This window comes from Pinus tabuliformis, chromosome 6 (genome assembly GCF_031772625.1).
Source record: "Pinus tabuliformis cultivar Carrire ecotype Pingquan chromosome 6, CPIR1, whole genome shotgun sequence".
Classification (NCBI taxonomy): domain Eukaryota; kingdom Viridiplantae; phylum Streptophyta; class Pinopsida; order Pinales; family Pinaceae; genus Pinus; species Pinus tabuliformis.
In genome coordinates, this window is record NC_142292.1 from 1602900024 (window position 1) to 1602923460 (window position 23437).

At 37.0% G+C, this 23437-nt stretch overlaps 1 protein-coding gene and 1 pseudogene across 1 annotated transcript; both read right to left on the reverse strand.

Moving 5' to 3' along the window:
• Window positions 1-286: 286 nt before the first annotated feature.
• LOC149264996 (protein REDUCED CHLOROPLAST COVERAGE 2-like) lies at window positions 287-3943 on the reverse strand. Its single transcript, XM_089401442.1, has 4 exons — window positions 3815-3943; window positions 3410-3474; window positions 3148-3289; window positions 287-360 (listed from the first exon to the last, which is right to left on the reverse strand). Exons 1-4 carry the CDS (start codon window positions 3930-3932, stop codon window positions 287-289), a joined length of 399 nt encoding a protein of 132 aa, XP_089257568.1. The 5' UTR covers window positions 3933-3943.
• Window positions 3944-6137: 2194 nt separating this feature from the next.
• On the reverse strand, window positions 6138-9146 carry LOC149264997 (glycolate oxidase-like; annotated as a pseudogene).
• Window positions 9147-23437: the final 14291 nt, after the last annotated feature.

Consider the following 23437-nt stretch of genomic DNA (forward strand, 5'->3'; position numbering starts at 1 on the left):
GCCATGCTTCACAGTTCAAAATTTTCTGGAATCTTTGCATTACAATCAAATAAAGAACCATAGTTTGATGGCTTGAAGAGTACATGGAAAATCTTTCAACATCATATCCATATTTGTATGGGATATATGCATTCTCGTAATATTTCTATTATACACAAGATTGAAAACTATTACTTTCAAATTATAAAAAATTGCAGGGAACGGTATACTAACATTGGATAGGAGGTAAGAGATGTGAGAACGAGAAGAATTCATAGAACTGGCAAAGTTTAGAGGGTGGACACATTCATGTCATATCCCCTTTATCTGTGGTCTCTTTGGCAGCAACCATAGCTGCAATGGCCTCAGACTTCCTTATGACTGTACATCCCAATGTCATTAGTCACAAAAATACTATTCGTAATTCACTTTTTTTTCCCTTCAAAGTTCTAACTCATAAGCTCCAAAGAAAATCAACAAATTAAATTTGGCAATGTGCACATTGTTTTCCATGCTTCATGGTTCAAAATTTTCTGGAATCTTTGCATTACAATCAAATAAAGAACCATAGTTTGGTGGCTTGAAGAGTACATGGAAAATCTTTCAACATCATATCCATATTTGTATGGGATATATGCATTCTCGTAATATTTCTATTATACACAAGATTGAAAACTATTACTTTCAAATTATAAAAAATTGCAGGGAACGGTATACTAACATTGGATAGGAGGCAAGAGATGTGAGAACGAGAAGAATTCATAGAACTAGCCAAGTTTAGAGGGAGGACACATTCCTGTCATATCCCTTTATCTGTGGCCTCTTTGGAAGCAGCCATAGCTGCAATGGCCTCAGATTTCCCCTCTTTCGAGGATTTCTTTCTTCCTTCACCCTTAGAAGAATGTTGGTTTGAGTTCTCCTCTCCATAATTTTCTTTTTCACTAGCCTCAAATTTACCTTCAACTTTTTGAAAGGTCTCTGGTTTATTGTCTTTTCCATCCTTGTTTGCTTCTTTTCTTTCTTTATTGCTAGGTAATATTTCTTTAGAGCAACATCGTTGTTTTGTTCAGCCACATTCTCTGTCATTGAGTGAGCTGATTCTTTTCCACCTCCCTGCCCAGACTGAGGTTCCCCTTGCTTTCCTGAAGAACCAAAGCATGTTGTACAGGCAACAATGACCAGTAATCTTCTAATGTGTGCAACTGCATGCTCTTCAGTGTAGTCCTCTACAAAGGAAAAATTAATGAAAATCATATATAGAGTATTATGCAAACTTTGAGTATAAACAATGCATATTCTTCTTTGCATATATATTTGAAGCACGTATGCAAGTAGAAATTCAGTTTAGATCACTTCCAGAAACAAGAGAACAATTTTCTAATATTATGATTTAACATTATTTCTAACCCCTTTTCAAGATAAAAACATTTATATTTTAAAGAAAGGCAAGACAAAATTTCTAGTAATAATAATAGGCATTGATATCTTGAATCCCAACATAGTGGTACGCAGATCCACCTTTGTTACATTAACCAATATACATGGAAAAAACCTGATACATACAACATCAACCAAAATCTTTGTAATAATGTAAATTCCCCTAATGCTTGTAACGAAAGAGGTGCCATAATGTTCAAAAGTTTTGCCCAAGACAGGGTGACTAAAATTGAAAATTATAGTTATTCAATGTTTATCTAATCTGATTGCAATCATAAAGTTGGTGAAAAAATAGATACGGGAGCTGAAGGTACATATTTTTCAAATGACTATGTATTAGCTGAAGGTACAGTAGCTAAACAGGGGAGATTGTGGAATCCATAAGAAACTCATAATATGCAAGCAATTGAAGGGATATCTTTGTAAAAAAAATAAAAAACAACAATACAGAAACAAATTGAACCATCTCACATCCTGCAAACAAACTCAAACTAAACAATTTTTAGACCCGTGCCTTCTGTTAGTGGATATCACAATAAGACTTTTCATAACATTAGATACCTCAGTGTCAGACAAGGGATGAACAAAGAGGAATCCCAGATAAAATGGAGACTTCTGACTTATTTTAAGTTTATAGGTGCTAAATGCTTTTTCTAACCCTAGCGTCGCTTCTGATCCTAAAAGAATTCCACAATGTTCTGATTTTTATTGACAGCTGAGAAAGTGTTAAAACATGGGTACAAACTCATAAAGTTAAAGAGGAGTATACTCTAAATATAAGATTTATCCCATGTGTCTACCTAGTCCTATCAATAAATCTAAAATAGAATGAATTTTCACTACCTATTTCTAATGTCAGACTACCTCTGCCCAAGTCGAGGTGTGTCCACAGTCAGTGCAATTGCCTTAAAACCAGCCCTCTCCACTCTTCTAACAAGTTGTGCAACAACATTCCTATTCTTGTAAACCTGCCAGCAATGACCTCTAAATTTTAACACCACTCATACATCCACATTTAGTAAACCCAACGCAATATAACTGATCTTACCATTGGTTTAGGAGCCTATAATACAATTGGATGGATATGAACTCAATTACATCTCAGAAAACACGGGAAGACAATCATATGGGTGGAAATGATAAACTTACATAAAGTTGAAAAAAGCAAATGCTTGGTCTAGTTGAAGCAACCTCTTCAACACTTGATGTAGCCCATGAAGAAAGCGTCTACAACAAATATGTCCAAGCCTCAATTTTTATCAACACAACAAACTATTTCGAAATCCAAAATCATTATAATTTCTTAAATCCTTAATAGCTAGAAGGAAATTAAAACATTCAGAAGATCGATCCCACAAAGAGAAGACCGATGCCCAAACATTAAACACTGATGTCAATTTCTTAAACACGAGAGAAGGCATCTTGTAAGCAATTAAATAATATAAGGTGCAATAGAAGTATAGTTTGGACCTTAAAGATACTCACATTTGCAAAAGCCCTGCTCAACTTCTGTAGCAAGTTAACAAGTGCATGACTTTGAACAAGCTGCTTTCCAACACTATAAAAACCTTTGGTGGATGCTCTTACAGTCACCAGCTTTCCATTACAAAGCTTCACCTCAGGGGAAATGGCATGAGAAATATAAGAAATCTACAGAAGAAACAATTCAGTTCCTAGCCATTATGGAGGTGAAGCTCAAAATTAGTGCAGGATTGGATAAGAAGTGCTCACGTCTATAGAAATTTGCAAAAGTCCTGCTCAACTGTTGTAGCAAGTTGACAAGTGCATGACTTTGAACAAGCTGCTTTCCAACACTATAAAAACCTTTGGTGGATGATGTTACAGTCACCAACTTTCCATTGCAAAGCTTCACCTGTATATCAGGGGAAATGGCATGACAAATATAAGAAATCTACAAAAGAAACAATTCAGTTCCTAGTCATTATGGAGGTGAAGCTCAAAATTAGTGTAGGATTGGATAAGAAGCGCTCACGTCTATAGAAAAAAAATCTCCAGGACGTTTGTCTTCAACAGATTGCCTTGTGGACTTCCTTATGACTGCACATCCCAATGTCATCAGTCACTAAAATACTATTCGTAATTCACTTTTTTTTTCCCTTCAAAGTTCTAACTCATAAGCTCCAAAGACAATCAACAAATTAAATTTGGCAATGTGCACATTGTTTGCCATGCTGCACAGTTCAAAATTTTCTGGAATCTTTGCATTACAATCAAATAAAGAACCATAGTTTGATGGCTTGAAGAGTACATTGAAAATATTTCAACATCATATCCATATTTGTATGGGATATATGCATTCTCGTAATATTTCTACTATACACAAGATTGAAAACTGCTACTTTCAAATTATAAAAATTGCAGGGAACGATATACTAACATTGGATAGGAGGCAAGAGATGTGAGAACGAGAAGAATTCATAGAACTGGCCAAGTTTAGAGGGAGGACACATTCCTGTCATATCCCCTTTATCTGTGGCCTCTTTGGCAGCAACCATAGCTGCAATGGCCTAAGACTTCCTTATGACTGTACATCCCAATGTCAATAGTCACTAAAATACTATTCACAATTCACTTTTTTTTCCCTTCAAAGTTCTAACTCATAAGCTCCAAAGAAAATCAACAAATTAAATTTGGCAATGTGCACATTGTTTGCCATGCTTCACAGTTCAAAATTTTCTGGAATCTTTGCATTACAATCAAATCAAGAACCATAGTTTGATGGCTTGAAGAGTACATGGAAAATCTTTCAACATCATATCCATATTTGTATGGGATATATGCATTCTCGTAATATTTCTATTATACACAAGATTGAAAACTACTACTTTCAAATTATAAAAAATTGCAGGGAACGATATACTAACATTGGATAGGAGGCAAGAGATGTGAGAACGAGAAGAATTCATAGAACTAGCCAAGTTTAGAGGGAGGACACATTCCTGTCATATCCCCTTTATCTGTGGCCTCTTTGGCAGTAGCCATAGCTGCAATGGCCTCAGATTTCCCCTCTTTCGAGGATTTCTTTCTTCCTTCACCCTTAGAAGAATGTTGGTTTGAGTTCTCCTCTCCATCATTTTCTTTTTCACTAGCCTCAACCTTACCTTCAACTTTTTGAAAGGTCTCTCGTTTATTGTATTTTCCATCCTTGTTTGCTTCTTTTCTTTCTTTATTGCTAGGTAAGATTTCTTTAGAGCAACATCGTTGTTTTGTTCAGCCACATTCTCTGTCATTGAGTGAGCTGATTCTTTTCCACCTCCCTGCCCAGACCGAGGTTCCCCTTGCTTTCCTAAAGAACCAAAGCATGTTGTACAGGAAACAATGTCCAGTAATCTTCTAATGTGTTCAACTGCATACTCTTCAGTGTAGTCCTCTGCAAAGGAAAAATAAATGGAAATCATATATAGAGTATTATGCAAACTTTGAGTATAAACAATGCATATTATTCTTTGCATATATATTTGAAGCATGTATGCAGGTAGAAATTTAGTTTAGATCACTTCAAGAAACAAGAGAACAATTTTCTAATATTATGATTTAACATTATTTCTGACCCCTTTTCAAGATAAAAGCATTTATATTTTAAAGAAAGGCAAGACAAAATTTCTAGCTATCTCCCCTGAGTTGTTCAGATGGGGGAGCAGAGTTATTGGTTACCTTCTACAATAGTAAGGGCACAGGGCTTCAAGGTTGCAACCTCTGATGAATCCCTCAACCTGTTGCCACGAACCTGGTATAATTCAAGTTTTTACCAAGTCATGGATACTTCAAGGAAACTAAGATGGCCAATGTTCCCATGGTCACACTTAAGCTTTACAAACTAATAATAGAACCAGTTTCACTGTACATGGCTATTTCTATCTTGACACGAAAACCTATGTTGTTCAAGTAGGGTCATACCACATGATATCTTGAACAGAACCAGTCAATTGCAATCCACCAGCCTGTCAAACAATCCCATTATTTAATGAGCTTCTGAATTACTACTTTTCTTACCTCATGGAATAAAGAATTGTTGGTTAGATGGCATGTCTCCACATTCACAGCTAATAATCGGCATAAATCAAGAATACAGTCTATGGAAATTCCTTGTTTCCATAAAACAAACATATATTAAAATCTACTGTCGAACCAAACATAACTATCCATAGGTCTGGATGCTGCAAAATTGGATTATATTCATCATAATTCTTAAAGCTGGATCAAACATCTATGACAAGACTTATGTTACCACCTACCGTCATAAGCATTGGATAATATTTTTTATGAGATAGCGTACCTTTAAAATAACTTGAGAATCATCTGGAGTGTCCACTGTGACATCTAGCACAATAGGCAGGACTGCAAGCAACAAACGATACCATATAATCATTGGTTGCCACCATAACAATTTCTTATTTTTAAAAGCAAACAGAGACCTCATATTTGTATTGATATAAAAGTACTAAGATCAGATGAACTTGTGAATAGCCAAGAAGCTGCCCACAACTGGTCTTTGCCTTTTCAACCAATTAATTACATCGAGATCAGAGAGAACAACCACCTAAACGCAATGACAGGGCATCGGAGAGTAACCACAACACGGCCCATGCGATGCCACAACCAAAATAATTGGAAAAAGGATACTGAGTATTTCTTGAAAAAGGATACTGAGTATTTCTTGAAAAAGGATACGAAGTATTTCTTGAAGATGTAAATCATAATATGACTCATCACAAATAATTTTTCTGAGATTCAGAAGGTTACAAGCAAAGGCAGGAACTCAACCCCAAGATTTCTCCAGGTGCTTCTCTATCCATTTTCATTCTATTCAAACACAATACTGAAGAATTATTTGAAATATCCCTCTACCAGGACTATTACAAACCTTCCAACTCAATGATCTGTCAATTTGACCTGCAACATATGATGCCAGTCCAAAATCCGTTGTCTGCAAGAAAAAACCAACTTAAGGTAGAAGTCTGGACCTTGAATATAGGAAGAACTAAAAACAACATCCTTCTATTTAAAGAACTCATAAAATGGAACACATACCTTCTCCATTTTCCCAAGATCCAAACCTTCAAAATTCTTTAAGGTAAGATATGGAGGCAATGCAAATCTACATTTTTGACAAAGAAAAATCAATAGAAGTCAAAAACAATTATGGATCCAGAATTGAATCTCAACATAGAGGTGTGCCTTACCGTCTAGCATGTATTAGTGGATATCACAATGAGACTTTTCAGAACATTAGATACCTCAGTGTCAGACAAGGGATGAACAAAGAGGAATCCCAGATAAAATGGAGACTTCTGACTTATTTTAAGTTTGATACATTATAGGTGCTAAATGCTTTTTCTAACCCTAGCGTCACTTCTGATCCTAAAAGAATTCCACAATGTTCTGATTTTTATTGAGAGCTAGATTGTTATCAACTAACCTTGGTGGCATTTCATATTATAGTGAATTTTCATTTTCTATTATTCCAAATAGTCTACAGGCTTATTCAGAAGTATCCCACTGGCTTGGTAATTGCTCAAGTCCCTGATATTGAAGCCATCACCAGTGAGGCTAATTTCTCCATGCCTTTTAGAATGACCGTGTATGAAACTATAGACCTTGAAAGTCTTTTCTATATTTTTTGAAGGATACAAACACCAAGAATAAGAAAATGAAGGAAAGTGAAAGTTGCAGGTTTTTTTTGGCAGAAGCATCATAGATGTGAACGAAGGTTGTTACATCAAAAAACTAAAGAGCGATTATACAAGATCCCCATCTCTACATAAGCAAGGAGAGCTAGAATATAGAGTTTGGTTTCAACTTCAAGAAATATAACTTTGAAATTGAAAACGAGAAGTTTAGGAATAGGAATCAACTTTCTGTGAGGTGTCAAATTTATTTGGGATTCTTTGAGTTTGTCAGGAAATCTAAAATAGAATTAATTTTCACTACCTATTTCTAATGTCAGACTCCCTCTGGCCAAGTCGAGGTGTGTCCACAGTCAGTGCAATTGCCTTAAAACCAGCCCTCTCCACTCTTCTAACAAGTTGTGCAACAACATTCCTATTCTTGTAAACCTGCCAGCAATGACATCTAAATTTTAACACCACTCATACATCCACATTTAGTAAACCCAACGCAATATAACTGATCTTACCATTGGTTTAGGAGCCTATAATACAATTGGATGGATATGAACTCAATTACATCTCAAAAAACATGGGAAGACAATCATATGGGTGGAAATGATAAACTTACATAAAGTTGAAAAAAGCGAATGCCTGGTCCAGTTGAAGCAACCTCTTCAACACTTGATGTAGCCCATGAAGAAAGCGTCTATAACAAATATGTCCAAGCCTCAATTTTTATTAACACAACAAACTATTTCAAAATCCAAAATCATTATAATTTCTTAAATCCTTAATAGCTAGAAGGAAATTAAAACATTCAGAAGATCGATCCCACAAAGAGAAGACCGATGCCCAAACCATTATAGTTCCAACAACTCTTGCAGTAGCTTACTCTCCTGTAAAAGATGATGGATTCACTTTCAGAAAATATATGCATCAAAATAGGATGTTAACTGTAATACAATAATCTAATGCATACCTTCAGGATGAGCCATATTTTGCATGGCAATTGGAGCAATCATAATAGGAATTGATATCTTGAATCCCAACACAGTGGTACTGAGATCCACCTTTGTTACATCAACCAATATACGGGGACAAAACCTGATACATACAACATCAACCAAAATCTTTGTAATAATGTCAATTCCCCTGATGCTTGCAATGAAAGAGGTGTCATAATGTTCAAAAGTTTGGCCCAAGACAGGGTGCCTAAAATTGAAAATTAGAGCTATTCAATGTTTATCTAATCTGGTTGCAGTCATAAAGATGGTGAAAAAATAGATACGGGAGCTGAAGGTACATATTTTTCAAATGACTATGTATTAGCTGAAGGTACAGTAGCTAAACAGGGGAGATTGTGGAATCCATAAGAAACTCATAATATGCAAGCGATTGAAGGGCTATCTTTGTAAAAAAAATAAAAAACAACCATGCAAAAACGAATTGAACGAGATTTCCTGGAGATATACATGAAATGGAAAAAAGAGAACAAGAGAACCCACCATAATAGGCATTTTCCAAGCTTCCATGTGGAATGTAGTCATAAACCAGCAGTTTTTCCTCTATGCCCCAATAGAAAGCTTGGAGGCGAACAATGTTGGGATGTTTAACCCTACCGATTGCTTTAGCTTCTGCTTCAAAATCCTTGATACTCTGAGACAAACTAAAATGGAAATACATACCCTGATGCTGAGCAACCATTCTGTAATAGATCGCAATTCCTGTAGCCATCCTACGACAGACCGAAGTCCAGAAGTGGACCTGTGACAGTCCAAGGCATCTAGTGGTGATAATCCAAGCCCTTTTAAGGCTGAGCGAGACCTCCTGGAATCATCTCATGGGTCCTGTAGCAGACTGGGTATGTTCTAAGGGTCAGAATATCATTTGCTACCTTATGATTGATATGAAGGGTTTCCTGAAGTCGATTTCCACAGATCCAGGGTCCTGGAATATAGTATCATCGAGCGAGGGCAAGTGCAAGGTCTCCACACGGAGAAGCACCTGGAAGTAGCGTAGCGTCGAGCGAGGGCAAGCGTCGATCTGCTGGGTCGCATCGTATACCGGTCTAATCAATTGGATGGGTAAGATTATTTTCATCGTCTAACACTTAAATCAAAGGCTCAGAAATGTACACATAACCCAAGAGGAAAGTTGATTTCAAAGGGAAACGCCTTACGGCGTAATCAAGGGGACAAAAATTAAAATTAAAATTGGAATTGAAAGGCAAATTTGAACTTTCCCCACATCTTTATTTTTATATTTTTATATCTTAATTTTGTCAGTTTATATTTATTTTATTTTATTTAATAATTACTTAATATTTATTTTTTAAATTGGAGTTGTTTTTTTGTATGAATTTTTAGATTTTTTGTTGCTACCTTGGAAAAATTTGAGATGAAATATTGATTTGTGTTATTTAAACTAGGTTTTTGATTGTATATATGGATTCAGCACCTTGGAAAACCCCTAGAGCACATTGATTACCCATCAAACTTGTGATTTCAATAAATTCCTGCTGTTTTTTAGAGAAATTTGACCGGAAAAACCCACCGCAAACCACTCCATTTAAATTATTGTTCAATTAAAAAAAATCACATATAATTAATAAATAAAATTATATTTTCTCAAATAAAATAATCTTTATTTAAAATAAAATAAATTAAAAAATTTCATGCAAAGTTAAGTAACAGATGGTGGTCTCCTTGGGATCTTTCTAGTGGCCGCTCTCCTATAGTGAAATACACCTTCTGCGCCTTCTGCGCACTCTAATGGCAAGGCGCGAAATACACCTTCTGCGCACTCTGATGGCAAGGCAACAGGGACAGAGAAGAAGATCAAAGATGATCACTTGGGTTATCTCTCTTCTTCTCAGCCAAAACGCGAGAAGGTATTCTTACGTTGGGCAAGGGATGGCCCTAGGACACTGTAGGTCAGATTATCATTTGGTCTTGAATCGATTTCGATATTAAGGATCTACGATCATCCGAGTGCTTCAATCTTTGTTTAGGCGGCAAAAACATAGCAAAATCGGGGAGGTCGCGATGGTCAAGCCTACCTTGGTTGTTGCTTGATTATTCTTCTACTAAGGGCCCATGTCACCTCTCTACTCTGACAAAAATGCACGTTGTGAAGGAGCAAGTACCCATAGTTGTGTGTGGCTCTAGCCGGTCTACATAGGAGGTAAGAAAGGAAGAGTTGGAATAGGAAGACTTATAGGTCTTCATCAAGAATTACCAGGGAAGTATATTTGTTCTGGTTCATGGATTTAGACTCAGTGGGAAATCTAAAGCCGCATATAGAGAAGAGGTTGGATATTCCTGCAAATACATGGTCTTTTTTTTGTGAAGAAAAGATGCTTCATGATTATTCTCAGATGAAGGATTATCGCATCTCTAGAATCTCTACCATAATCTTGAATCTGAGGCTGCATGGAGGTGCCCACGAATCTAGAAACTTGGGTGGATTTGTCTCCTACAATGATGTAGTGTAAGAGAAAGGTTCCAAACTAGTGGATCTACCTCAATACAAACCAAGACCTTACATTGTAGAACAAATGGAATAAGTGGCAACCATGGCTGTAAATCTGTCAAAGGTAACCCACCTTTTTTTTCTCCAATATAGGGTTACGATCTACAAGTTCAAGGGTTTTTGTCCTAGAACTGATGCTTTACATCATTGAATCTTGTCAACCTGGACCACAAATTGTGATATTTATTTATGCTCTAAGGGTTTTTTTTATTTTTCAATAAGATACTCAGGAAGATCTGGAGAAAGTATTAAATGATGGGTCATGGTTTTAGGGAAGAGTTGGGCTCTTCATCACCTTGAGGTTCCCAGTTTTTATTGTCACAACAATGGTGATCTCAACATTTTTAGTATGGGTGAGACTACCAAACCCCCCCTCCACCACCTTCCTTTCTGGTACCATAAGGTTCTAGAGGAAATCAAGAACAACCTCGGAACATAAAAAAAGATGGACCACGAAAAAATGGAGAAAGGTCTATTGCCATAATGTGAAGAAATAGACCTTAATAAAGGTATACCGGATCACATTTAGCTAAAACACAAAAATTTCAGTAGACCCAATTGTTCGATTATGAAAATACCAAATTTAGATGTTGTATATGTTACCAGACATGACAACATCAGAACACATGCCTGTAGGCAAAAAAAATGTCAAAAAAGAAAAAGGGGTGGGCCTGAAAAACAAAAGGATGGCAACCTTCTAATCATTATCTCTCATAAGAGGAAGAATAAGAACTACAAAGAGCCCTATAAACCAAACAAAAGGATATGCATTGGTTCACAATGGAAATGCAACCCATATGCAGAAGGGCACTGAATTAGAAGAGATACAAGCACTAAAACAAATCCCACCAAAGACATCAGGAAGTAATAGCTTCAATCCCACCAAAGACATTAGGAAGCAATAGCTTCAACAAACCCCAACACCAACGACATTAGGAAGTAAGCAATAGCTTCAACAAACCCCAAGACCAAAGACATTAGGAAGTAACAGCTTCAATCCCACCAAAGACATCAAGAAGTAATTGCTTCAACAAACCCCAACTCAGGGGAATGGTAGAAGGTCCAGAAAAAGAAAAGCTAAATCATGTTTGAACTTTAATTTTTAACTTGACTCACAAGATTTGAACCTTGAATCTCATTGTTTACATAATACTTCATATCATGACAATCACCAATTGCACTAGCCCCATGGGCTTGAAATGTTATTTTTAGTTTTTGTTTATTTTTAATTATTTTAATTAATCCTTCAATTTAATATTATTAAATTTATTTTATTAATTTTATTAATTGATTGTAATTGATTATTTTATTAGTAAAATTGTGTTTGAAATTAATTAGTAGTTTATTTAATCGCCTAATTTAACTATAAAATATTTTTATTTACTCCAAATTTTACCAAGTTATCATATATTTGAGCATTTTCCCAACTTGATTATAATTAAAAAGACCATAAACACTAAACTAGTGCAGCAATATAAATTAAATTTCTAATAAAAGCCAATATTTTGGCAATTTCTCAACTTGATTATAATTAAAAAGACCATAAATACTAAACTAGTGCACCCATATAAATTAAATGGCTAATAAAAGCGAATAAGGAGTACTTCATAATAAGCATGGAAATGTTTACTTCATGATGCATCTCAATTTGCTCAAATTTAAAAAATTATAAGTTTATTTTGAATTTTAGTTTTTGTAAAAATAATTAAAATATAAGTTAAACATATATACATTTCAAAAAACATGAAACAATATTCTTAAATTTATCCCTACTTTACCATGGAGATTCTTAGTCTATAAATAGGCTTTGTTATAATAGCATGTGCCAATACCATGGTTTATCAATACCACATGCCCAAAAAATCATATCTCGCTCTTGTTCATATGACATTTTTTAATTAATCAATTTAGTTAAAATACTAAAAAAGCATATAACTATTTTGGAAATAAATCTAAATCATTGATTTGTGGATACTAATATAAATATTTTAAAATATTTTATGGAAGCTAAATCCCTATCATCCACCTTATAATTATTAATAATTAAATTAAAATTTTGGAAATTCTATTCCAAAAAAATACTCTATCAAAATAATAAAAATATTATATATATATATATATATATAATTATATAATTATAATATTTAGTGTCCATAACCACTGGATTAAGCAAATAATTATCATTAATATATCATATACTAAATACGTATTTACAATTAATTCTAAACATTATTGTGCAACTACTCCGAATCATATTTATCGATATATCTATAAACATCATTGTGCAACCACCCCATGCCAAATTTATTAAATGACAAATAAATTATTTTCAAACAATTAAGACTTAATAATAGGTATTCATCATTCACTAAAAGCTTCAATGTCAACCCTAGCTTGCTGGGAAAATGTCATATTCTCCATTTTCCATTGAAATTCTCTTACATGCATAATTTATTTTATTTGATTTTTTGTTATTTTTTAATATGTAGCTTCAACTCTCATGAACCCCGTTATCTCAGCATAAACCTAATTGCTCAACGTAGTAAATATCTTTCAACCATAGCATCACAAACACAACCAACAAAAAGCGAACTCGTATCATACACCCAAAACACACATATGGAAAGAAATAGAGAAAATATGATACGTGAATGTTATGCACGAAATATGAAAAATAAGAAATAAATGAATAGAAAAAATATGGTGTGTGTAACAAAAATGGGAAGATAATATGATAAATTATATTATGTAAAAACATGTTGATATTATTTTTAATCGGTAAAGGTACCAAAGTTATTTAGAATTTTGTAATTTTTATAGTGGGATGGATTTAAGAAATTAGAGTTTTGGTTGGAAGTAATAAAAATTAGTCAATTTTCTGTAGATCTTTTTTGTAAATTTGATTTGTTAATTGTAATTTATTAAGATAATAGATTTAAATTTATTTTTTTTGGTCAAATAAGAGTGGAGCCTTCTATTAATCACAAGAAAGATTACATATGTTATATGGCTTTACAAATGTAAGGACCATCAAGAGCTAACCCTATGAAGAGTAACCAACTACACAACCCGAAATAAATCCGAAACCCTCAACTTGAGGCTTACAATTTAAGTCACCATCCATGATCCAACCCGATGGCCATTAGATGAGACCCCTAGTGATCTGACAGTTATTACAGAATTTGCTACAAAGGAGAGCTCAGCCTTTACCAGCTTTATGGATCTGGCAAGGTAAATAAACAGTGAAAGTGTAGAACTTCGGGTCTCTTTTTGGACCTAGCCTCCTCCTATGTTGAAACTCGATGTCCTTTCGATCTAGATCTCGTGAGATCCGACGGTCACGAACACTATCGTCTCGGCAACATGCGCCCCTTTTACCCGGTTCACGGACCTAATAAAGATTGTGAACCATTGGTTTATAAATGTTCGGGTCTGGTTTGAAACTTAAGCTCCGATCACTTTTAGAACCCGAAAACCACACAATTAAGCCCCTGTTGATCTGACAGTCCTTTGAGATATCAGAACGGAAACCTGCACGGTCTTTACTCTCTTTTCGGACCCGATAAATATTGTAAACTGCTAATCTAAAAAGCTTCGAGTTTGCTTGAGTAATTAACCTTCAATTACTTTTCCACCCGATGGCCATTCGATGACGAAGGCTGTCAAGATCTGTGGCCGACGACCTTCTAAGAGGCCTGTTGTTTACCAAGTGCCTCTCCCACTTCCGCTTTCTCCTTCTTCCACTAGTCTTCCTTCTTGTTCAGTCCTAATAGTTTGGAAGTTTTCCATGTCTTTGGCCACCTGTCTTTGACAATCCTCACGCAATTTCCCCGAGGATGTCGAATCCCAAGCATACAAGTTGTAACTTTCCTTGAAAGACACTACTTCATTCACCAGACAATCAGCTAGCATATTGGCCTTTCTTCACACATGAACAAAGCTAACCGTTTTTAGGGTTTGTAGGTGGGAATGAATGCGCTAAAAGACCTGCAAAAGCCGCCAATGCTTTAAGACTTTTCCAAGTGCTTTTCCATTATAGATCTTCTTGGCCGCATTAATAACCAATTCTGAGCTTGGTTCAATGATGGCATTATGAGAATTTGACTCGATTAGTATTCCCAGGCATTGCTCTAAGGCCATGAGCTCCACCATGTTATTTGTGGTAGTCCCCAAATGACTATGAAAGATGTCCCTTATGCACCCCTGCTCATCTCTGATGACCCTGCCAAAACCAGCCATCCCTGGGTTACCTTTAGAGGCTCCATCTATGTTAATTTTCAAGAAACCATGAGGAGGAGGTTGCCAAAAGTCTTTACCAACATTTATCTAGCTCACATCCTTGTGTATGCTCTGGGGAACTAGCAAATGGAGACGCAACTGCAGCAGTATACGAGTGTCCTGGGGCAGAGTCGGGTTCTCAGGAGGTCTCCCTAACATGGCACCAACAACATCTTGGACCTGTCTTAATATTTGTGGAATAGTGTTCTGGGTTGAGCCAATTTTGCTCTTGAAAATCTTGCCATTGCGTTCTTTCCAGATGTCCCAGATTAAGAAGCCTAGAACCAAAGTCCAAGCTTTGTTGATGATCTCATTGCCTGAAGGAAGTCTTTTCTCCAATTATTCAAACTATTGGTAATACTGAGGCCATCCCTGTTAGTTTTCCTAAAGACTGAGGCCACCCAATCCCACAAGGTGGAGGTGAATGGGCAAAGGTTGAGTAAGTGTTCCATCATCTCCTCTTGTGTACCACACAGATAGCATTTGGATGGGCCAACAAAACCTTTCTTTAGAATATTTTCCCAAGTTAGAATTTTCTTTTGTTGAACCAACCACATAAACAGTGTTATTTTCATCTAATGTGGGTGCTCCCAAAGGTCCTTCCATACCTTATCATGGTTTTGATAATCAAACCCTAGGGCTATTCGTTTGGCTTCTTTAAGGTTAAAGTTACTTTCTGTGTTTCTTCCCCATCTTAGTTGGTTAGACGAGGATGATACCAAAATCATCCTTTGTTCCAAGTCCATAGCAAGAGAGTTTGCCTGAGCTTTCAAAGGGCTCTCTTCCCTATAGCCTAGATCCTTCCATATTCTCCATTTGCCATTGTTCCTTACCTGATCCTAGAAGTCACTTACCATGCATAAACCTTTGTTTTCAGTGTCATTCTTGAGATTGGTTAGTTCTTCCCTAAACATGTTTGGTTCTTGCTGCCAGTTGTCCTCCCAAATCTTGCCAGGTTCTCAACTCGGATCTCCCAAAAGCTGTGTTGCTGGACAATGCCTCTATTTTCCCAAGTAAGATTCCAAATTTGGGAGCCCTTGATAAGCCCATACATTCGAATATGATCCCTCTCCTGCCAATTATTTGCATATTTTTGTTTCCAAAACTTGACCCATGGGGTTGCCGATTCCTTAAGCCACCTCCACCAAAGCTTTGCACCCAAAACTTTGCTGAGGGTTTCAGGGTCATGAGGCCCTAAACCTCCATTGGCCTTAGGTTTGCAGAGCTTATCCCAAGCTACCCAAGGCCATTTATTTTTCTCTTCCCCTTTGCCTCAAAGAAAATCTCTTTGAATGTTCCTGATCTGTTGCAAAACTCCTTTAGGAATAGGAAGAGCTGAAATCATGAAAATGGGTATGGCTTGTAGGACAACTTTATGAGTACAAGGCGCCTTGCTAAATTCAAAGATCTTCATGTCCATTTCCTAACCTTATCCTGAAGTTTTTTAATGACCGGCTCCCACACTCCCCTGCTTAGAGGTTTGTCTGTAAGGGGCATTCCAAGGTACTTAGAGGGTAACTGATCCCTTTGGAACCCTAGAATTCTGGTAAGGTTTCTCTGAATAGCAATGTCAATGTTAAAAAGAAAACTTTTGATTTGTCAAGGCTTACCTCTGTACCAGTGGCCATAGCAAAGTCATTCAAGATTTGTTTAAAAGCTTTGGCTTCCTTGACCGTGGGAATGCCCTGCAACATAGTGTCATCCACAAATTGTTGGTTAGTTGAAGAAACTCCATCTATGGTGAGTTTCAAACCCTGGATTCTTTCCTCAGAACTTGCCATTTTTATCGCTCTGCCTAGCCTTTCCATCATGAGCACAAAGAGGAAGGGGGAGAGCAGATCTCCTTGTCTTAGTCCCCTAGAAGGAATGAAGGTTCTTGAGGGCGAGCCATTAAAAAAGATTGACAAACTGGCCATGGATGCAAGGGCCATAACCCATCTGATCCAATTGTGGTCAAAACCATAAGCTTTTAGCACTGCCCTGATGTAAGACCGGCTTAGCTTGCCATAAGCTTTCTCTAAGTCAAGCTGTATGATCATACCAGCTTGCTTGTTACTCTTAAGAGAGTGTACCATATCATGAGCTTGTATGATGTTGTTGAGAATCTATCTCCCTTCCACATAACCAGTTTGCTCATCTGAGACAAGAGCTAGAAGAAGGGGCTTGAGTATGTTAGCGATCACTTTAGAAATAATTTTTTACACCATATTACATAAAGCTATGTGTCTGAATCTGTTTGGTGTCATAGCTTTTTCCTGCTTTGGAATCAAAGCTATGAAAGAGGTATTGAGAGCCTTCAAGACCGATCTAGATATTCTTGAGTCTTCCACTGCAATAAGGATGTCTTGTTTGACTGCTTTCCAACATGCTTTGAAGAAGTCCACATTGAAACAATCTGAAGGAGCTTTCCCATTTTGCATCTCGTTGATAACTTCACTGACCTCATCTTCAGACACTGGCCTATTGAGATTATGATTGTCTTCCCTTGTTACAAGCTTGGGAATGTACCTCGTGAATTTGTTAATGAACTGTGACTTGTCTAAGAGAGGCTCCTTTGCAATGCTAAGGAAGTGTTGTTCCATTTCTTTGTGGGTGAGAAGCTCTTTTCCTTGAGAATCTCTAAGTTTTAAAATTCTGTTATGTGACCTGTGACTCAAAGTTAATTTATGAAAAAACTTTGTGTTTCTTTCCCCTTCTCTAATCCACTGTACTCTCCGTTTTTGTCTCTAGAAGATCTCCTCTTGCCTTCACCTATCATCCCATTCCTTCTGAAGAGCATCAGCTTCAGTTTTCCTTTCCTCGGTAAAGCCATGATCATGCGTTGATTAATCCCCTGAAGTTTCTGTTCAACTTCTTTTTTGGCTTTGAAAATGTTACCAAACTGTTTTTTGTTCCAATCTTTGAGTCTGGCTTTGATGTGTTTAAGTCTTTGTTGTAGCATGAACATTTTAGTGCCTTGAAAGGGCAACTCTTCCATCCACCATTTATCAATATTGCTGGTGAAGTTAGGGTGAGAGAGCAAGACATTTTTAAACCTGAAAGGTTTGTTCCTTGATGTACCCATAAAAGTGGCTTCAAGCTGGACAGGCCAATGGTCTGAGCCTCCAAAAGGAAGGATTAAAGTTGACATGTTAGGGCCTGTGAGAAATAGGTCCTTTGAGATCATGAATCTATCTAGTTTAGAGGCAAATTGAGAAGCCCCTCCTCCCTTGTTGTTCCAGGTGAAAGTGCCATTTATTGTTTCATCATCCACTAATCTCATGTTATTTATGAAGTTCTGGAAGACAATGGAGTCTCTGCCTAGTGTTCTAGTGCCACCTTTTTTCTCTGTAAGAGATTTGATCATATTGAAATCCCCTGCCAGAATCCAGGGCATATCAGGATATCCCTCTCTTAGCTCCTCAAGGGAAGTGAGAAGCTTGAGTTTGTCTTCTATTTTTTTAGGACCATAGACATTTGTAATCATGTAAATCTCCTTATCACCCACAGGTTGTATTACCAGCGAAAGATAGTTCCTGGACGCTTCCGCATCCAGGATTCCAAGTTTTTGGGTATCCCAAAGCATAAGAATCCCTCCTGTTGAGTTGTCTGCCTTAACCTCTAGATACTCATACTTGCTTAACCATTTGCTATGTATTTCTCTGATTTCATCCATCGAGCACTTTGTTTCCTGAATGAAAACCATATCTGTTTTTTCTTCTTTTATTCTACTGCTGAGATTTCTTTGTTTCCTTTTAATTCCTAGGACCCTAATATTCCAGGTTGTAAACTTCATTAAGAAAGGTTTGTAAAAGAGTCACTTGTGAGATCTTTCATCTTACCTTAGTTGATCATGAGTTTTCCACATTCTGTCAACAACTCATTCTGTCTTTTCCTTCCTCTTTTCCTACTTGGGTTCTTGGAAGAGCGCCTTGGTGTTTTCTCCATTGTATTCATCCCTCTATTTTCCTGGCTATCATGGTTTCTTTTGACTCCAGAACCCTTCGATTGGGATCTCCATAGGAAGCGCTGTTGAACCTTGTCAAACTCCTCTTTTGGCAGGGTGTCAACTCCTTTGGTAATACCCTGATCCAGAAACTTTTCTAGATCCAAGTTCTCCCTCTCAAGAATCTCATGTATTTCATGATCCTCCGTTTCCGCCTCACTTGGGGTCATCTCATGGTCCCGGCTGAGCTCCACAATGGTTGGTATATGATCCTATTGTTGCTTGTTCTCTGGTATGTCTTCCATGCTGGTATCCCTATGCTTCTCATTGGTTTTAGTCTCTGATTTCTAGTTTTCTCCGTTGTTTCCAACTTCTTCTTCTAAGATTTTGAAACTATTGTGGCTCAGTTGCCCATCCTCATTGATTTTCTTTTGGTGTCGCTTTCCTCCTTTCCCCTTACCCCCCACCTTAGTGAAACCCTTGAGATCTTTGCTTGTGGTGGTTTTTTTGTTGCTTTCCAGTTTGTTTAATGGGCAGTCTCTGTATAGGTGCCCATGTTCATGGAACTTACGGCACCTAAATGGGACATGCTCATATTCCACCGCCTGCACCCATTATTCATCATAAACTTCTAAAATGATCTTGTCTGGGAGTGCCTCGGATAGGTCCATTTCCACACAGATCTAGGCAAAGGAAGTGTATTTTCCTCTTAATGTCGCATCTGATGTCTTTATAAAATGCCCTAGTTTATTGTCGATAGCCTTTAGAGACTCTGGGAGCCAATAATCAAAAGGAAGGGTCTTATCCATACCAATACTGAAGTGAACGTTTCTCGTTTTGGGACAAAATTCATCACCCATGGTCGCATGTAAAGGCCTGCAGCAACGTAAAAATAGGGTTCTCCCTCGAACACTCTGTCTTTAGCTTCTAAGCTCGTGAACGCCACCGTAAAGAAGCCCTTGGATCCAAGGTGAAGGTTTATTTCCCCCTTCGGTTTCTAGTGGTTTCTTATCCATGCATGTAAGGCCTTATTCGTCGGCCAAATCCCCATAAATTTGCATATGATCGCGTGTTCCGTCATGTGATCTCTATGCACCTATAGCGCTAGGTCACTTAAAACGACCCGAGGAGTAATGGTCGACTTAGGTTTGCAGACCCTTGTCGCCCTCAAAGGTGTAGCTTTTTTATTGCTACCCTCTTTCCTCTTCTCCCTGCTATCTTCCTCGCGATTTACTCTCTATTCGTGAGGTTTGATATTTCCTGTGTTAGTATCCTCAGTTATCACCTCTGTTGGTTTCTTGAAGAAATGCATATCAGTTTGTTAGTCTCTGTTCGCGGATATTTGACTGTAGGAGGGAGCAGAACTCCCTCCTCCACGACCCGCCATGGTTACCAGCACCAAACCCTGACTCAAACCCTAGTTTAGATTGCAGAGCCTCCCTCGCCTTCCTCTCAATAACCTCTGATAGATTTAAATTTACATTACTTATTAGTAGAAACTATTAAACAATCTTGAAATCACGAAGTATACAAGAAAAAGAATTCAATCAACATATTACATAATGATTTCCTCGGGGAAGTCACTACTAAAAAAAATTCAATTAACACATTACACAATGATTTTCTGGGGAAAGCTACAACTATCTGTATATTGCTTTAGTAAGAAAATATGAGAAGATTACAATGCTTTGCTCAAGCCCGAGCAATCTGTGCACTATCTCTATCTGTCTCATAGTTTCCTAGACAAGCGCAGGCCAATACTTAACCAATTTCTTGCTTGCCTAAGTCCGTATTTCTTTGGGAATTAGCCCCTATTAATTAGAGAAACTCCTCAAAGGAATTGTGTAATCCATCATATACCTTTCTCTGACTGCATGTGCCACCTATACAGTTTGAATGATTATACAATTAGAGAATTTAGGCTTCTGTGATCCATATCAATTTTTAGAAGAATCTTCGGCGAAAATCACACTATGTGATTTTCGCCGAAGATTCTTCTCAAAATTGATTATACAATTGATAGTACATTGTACCTAAACTCAAATATCAACTAGGTAACTCTCAGATCTTGCATGCATGAGTTATTTATGAGTGAATAGTCAGTTAACTAGTTGATGATTGCAGGCAACACTACACTACTAGACCCATTGTGATAAGGTTCGAGTAAGCCCCCCACTTTAATGGAGTATTGACTCTTGCTAAGTCATATTTCTAGTATTTAATCTTAGGCCTCACCCAAATTACTATAACAAGTTAACAAATCACCATGATAAAAATATTTCCAGTATTTATTTTGAGCCTCACCCAAAATACTATAACCAGTTACCAAGTCACCATAATAAAAAAATTAAATTTAAATTTAAATAAGAGGAAAAAATCAATCTTACTATTATTATCATTCTTAATATAAAATAAAAATAAAATTACAACATAATACACATCACAACAATAAATGGTCTAAATATGCAATTTGTATGATACTCCATCCATTTTAAAGTCACAATTAAACTAGAGAGTGTTAGATATTTTGTTTAGATCACAAGAAAAATTGTTATGTTTGTAATAAAAATATGCCTTCTCCATTACAAAACTCTAAATATTTACTAAATCTTACCCATTATTATTATTTAAAAGATGAAAATAGTATAACTTTATTTTAAAGATAAAATTAATAAAGCACACTAAGAGTGAAAAGCTGTTTTTTACGGACTATCAATGGGTCATCCCATGTAACTTGACGTGATTTTCCTTGAATAAGGGTGATGAGGAATCCAAGTAAGTTGACATGATTTTCCTTGAATAAGGATGATGAGTAACCCAGGTAACTTGACGTGGTTTTCCTTGAATAAAGATGGTGAGTAATCCAACATTCACCAATAACAATAAAAAATCACTATGATTTTCCTTGAATAAAGGTGATGAGTAATCCAGGAAAATTGACGTGGTTTTCCTTGAATAAAGATGATGAATAATCCAGCATTCACGAATAACAATAAAAAATAACTATTCTCAAAGCAGATTTTACAACTGAACTATGATCAATTTCCCCACCTTGTAAAAAAAATACAGAATAACTGGATAACGTTCATACGCAAATTGAACGCAATTTGCGTGACAGTCAAAAGCACGTTCTACTCGCATTTATGGCCACCTGTAGATAAGGCGCTCCCCAGCATTCTGGTCCATTCATTTCCCTAAGCAATCAAGCTGACTTTTGACCATGACTCTCCCAAATTTTCTATAAATACATGAGTAGCCATGGCACAGCACAGCACAACTCATCAGTTTATGACTTTATGTGCAGTCTTGGGGTAACTGGGACGTGTTGCTGTAGTAGATCAACCATTACGAGAATCAAACTCGTGCCTACCAGCTTTTCAGAATGCAACCTACGGGTGCCACAACTGGGGCTCTCGCAGCGGGGGCAGGTTCATCCTCTGACAGAAATGATAATGGCACTATTAGCGATCATAATTTTGGAATAAAGAAGAAACGGCCCAGAGATTCGATGGTGAGTCCGGCCACTCTTGGAATCAAGAAGAAACGGCGCAAACACTGTAAGAAGAGTCCAAAGGCCACAATTGTGGTCACAGACCCATACAATTTCCGTGAAAAAGTTCACTAGTTCGCAGGAATGCCCACGCCCCCTGCTAGGAGTACATCTGCAGAATCTGAGAGTAGGCCTTTGCTCTTCAAGCCGAGAGCACATCGAGCAAAAATTAATGTACCACTGACCACCTTCCCTGCTCTATCTTCAGCGCTCATGAATTCTACCTAGAACGCTGCATGTCGGATTATCGTTTGTTCTCGAATCGATTTCGATATTAAGGATCTACGATCATCTGAGGGCTTCCATCTTTGTTTAGGCGGGAACAATATAGCAAAATCGGGGAGGTGGCGACGGTCAAGCCTACCTGGGTTGTTGTCTAATTATTCTTCTGGTATGGCCCATGTCACTACTCTATTCTGACAAAAATGCAGGTTGCGAAGGAGAAGGTACCCATAGTTGTCTGTGGCTCTAGCCGGTCTACGTAGTAGGGAAGAAAGGTAGAGTTGGAATAGGGAGACTTATAGATCTTCATCAAGAATTACAAGGGAAGTCTATCTTTTCTGGATTCAGACTCAGTGGGAAATCTAAAGTCGCCTATAGAGAAGAGGTTGGGTATTCCTGCAAATACATGGTGTCTTTTTTTTTTTGAAAAAAGATGCTTCATGATTATTCGCAGATGAAGGATTATCGCATCTCTAGAAGCTCTACCATAATCTTGAATCTGAGGCTGCATGGAGGTGTCCACGAATCCATAAACTTGGGTGAATTTGTCTCCTACAATGATGTAGTGCAAGGGAAAGGTTCTAAACTAGTGTATTTACCTCAATACAAACCAAGACCTTACATTGTAGAACAAATGGAATAAGTGGCATCCATGGATTTAAATCTGTCAAAGGTAACCGACCTTTTTTATTCTCCAATCTAGGGTTGGGATCTGCAGGTTCAACGATTTTTGTCCTAGAACTGATGCTTTACATCATTGAGTCTTGTCAACCTAGACTACAAATTGTGATATTTATTTATGCTCCAAGGATTTTTTTATTTTTCAATAAGATACTCAGGAAGATCTGGAGAAAGTATTAAATGATGAGTCATGGTTTTAGGGAA

Coding starts and splice junctions, on each gene's coding strand:
- LOC149264996 (XM_089401442.1), bottom strand. CDS start 3,932: ATGGTTGCTGCCAAAGAGGCCACAGATAAAGGGGATATGACAGGAATG. Junction 3,290..3,409: donor GAGATTTTTTTTCTATAGAC/GTGAGCGCTTCT, acceptor CCTGATATACAG/GTGAAGCTTTGCAATGGAAA. Junction 361..3,147: donor TTTTGCAAATTTCTATAGAC/GTGAGCACTTCT, acceptor TGGGATGTACAG/TCATAAGGAAGTCTGAGGCC.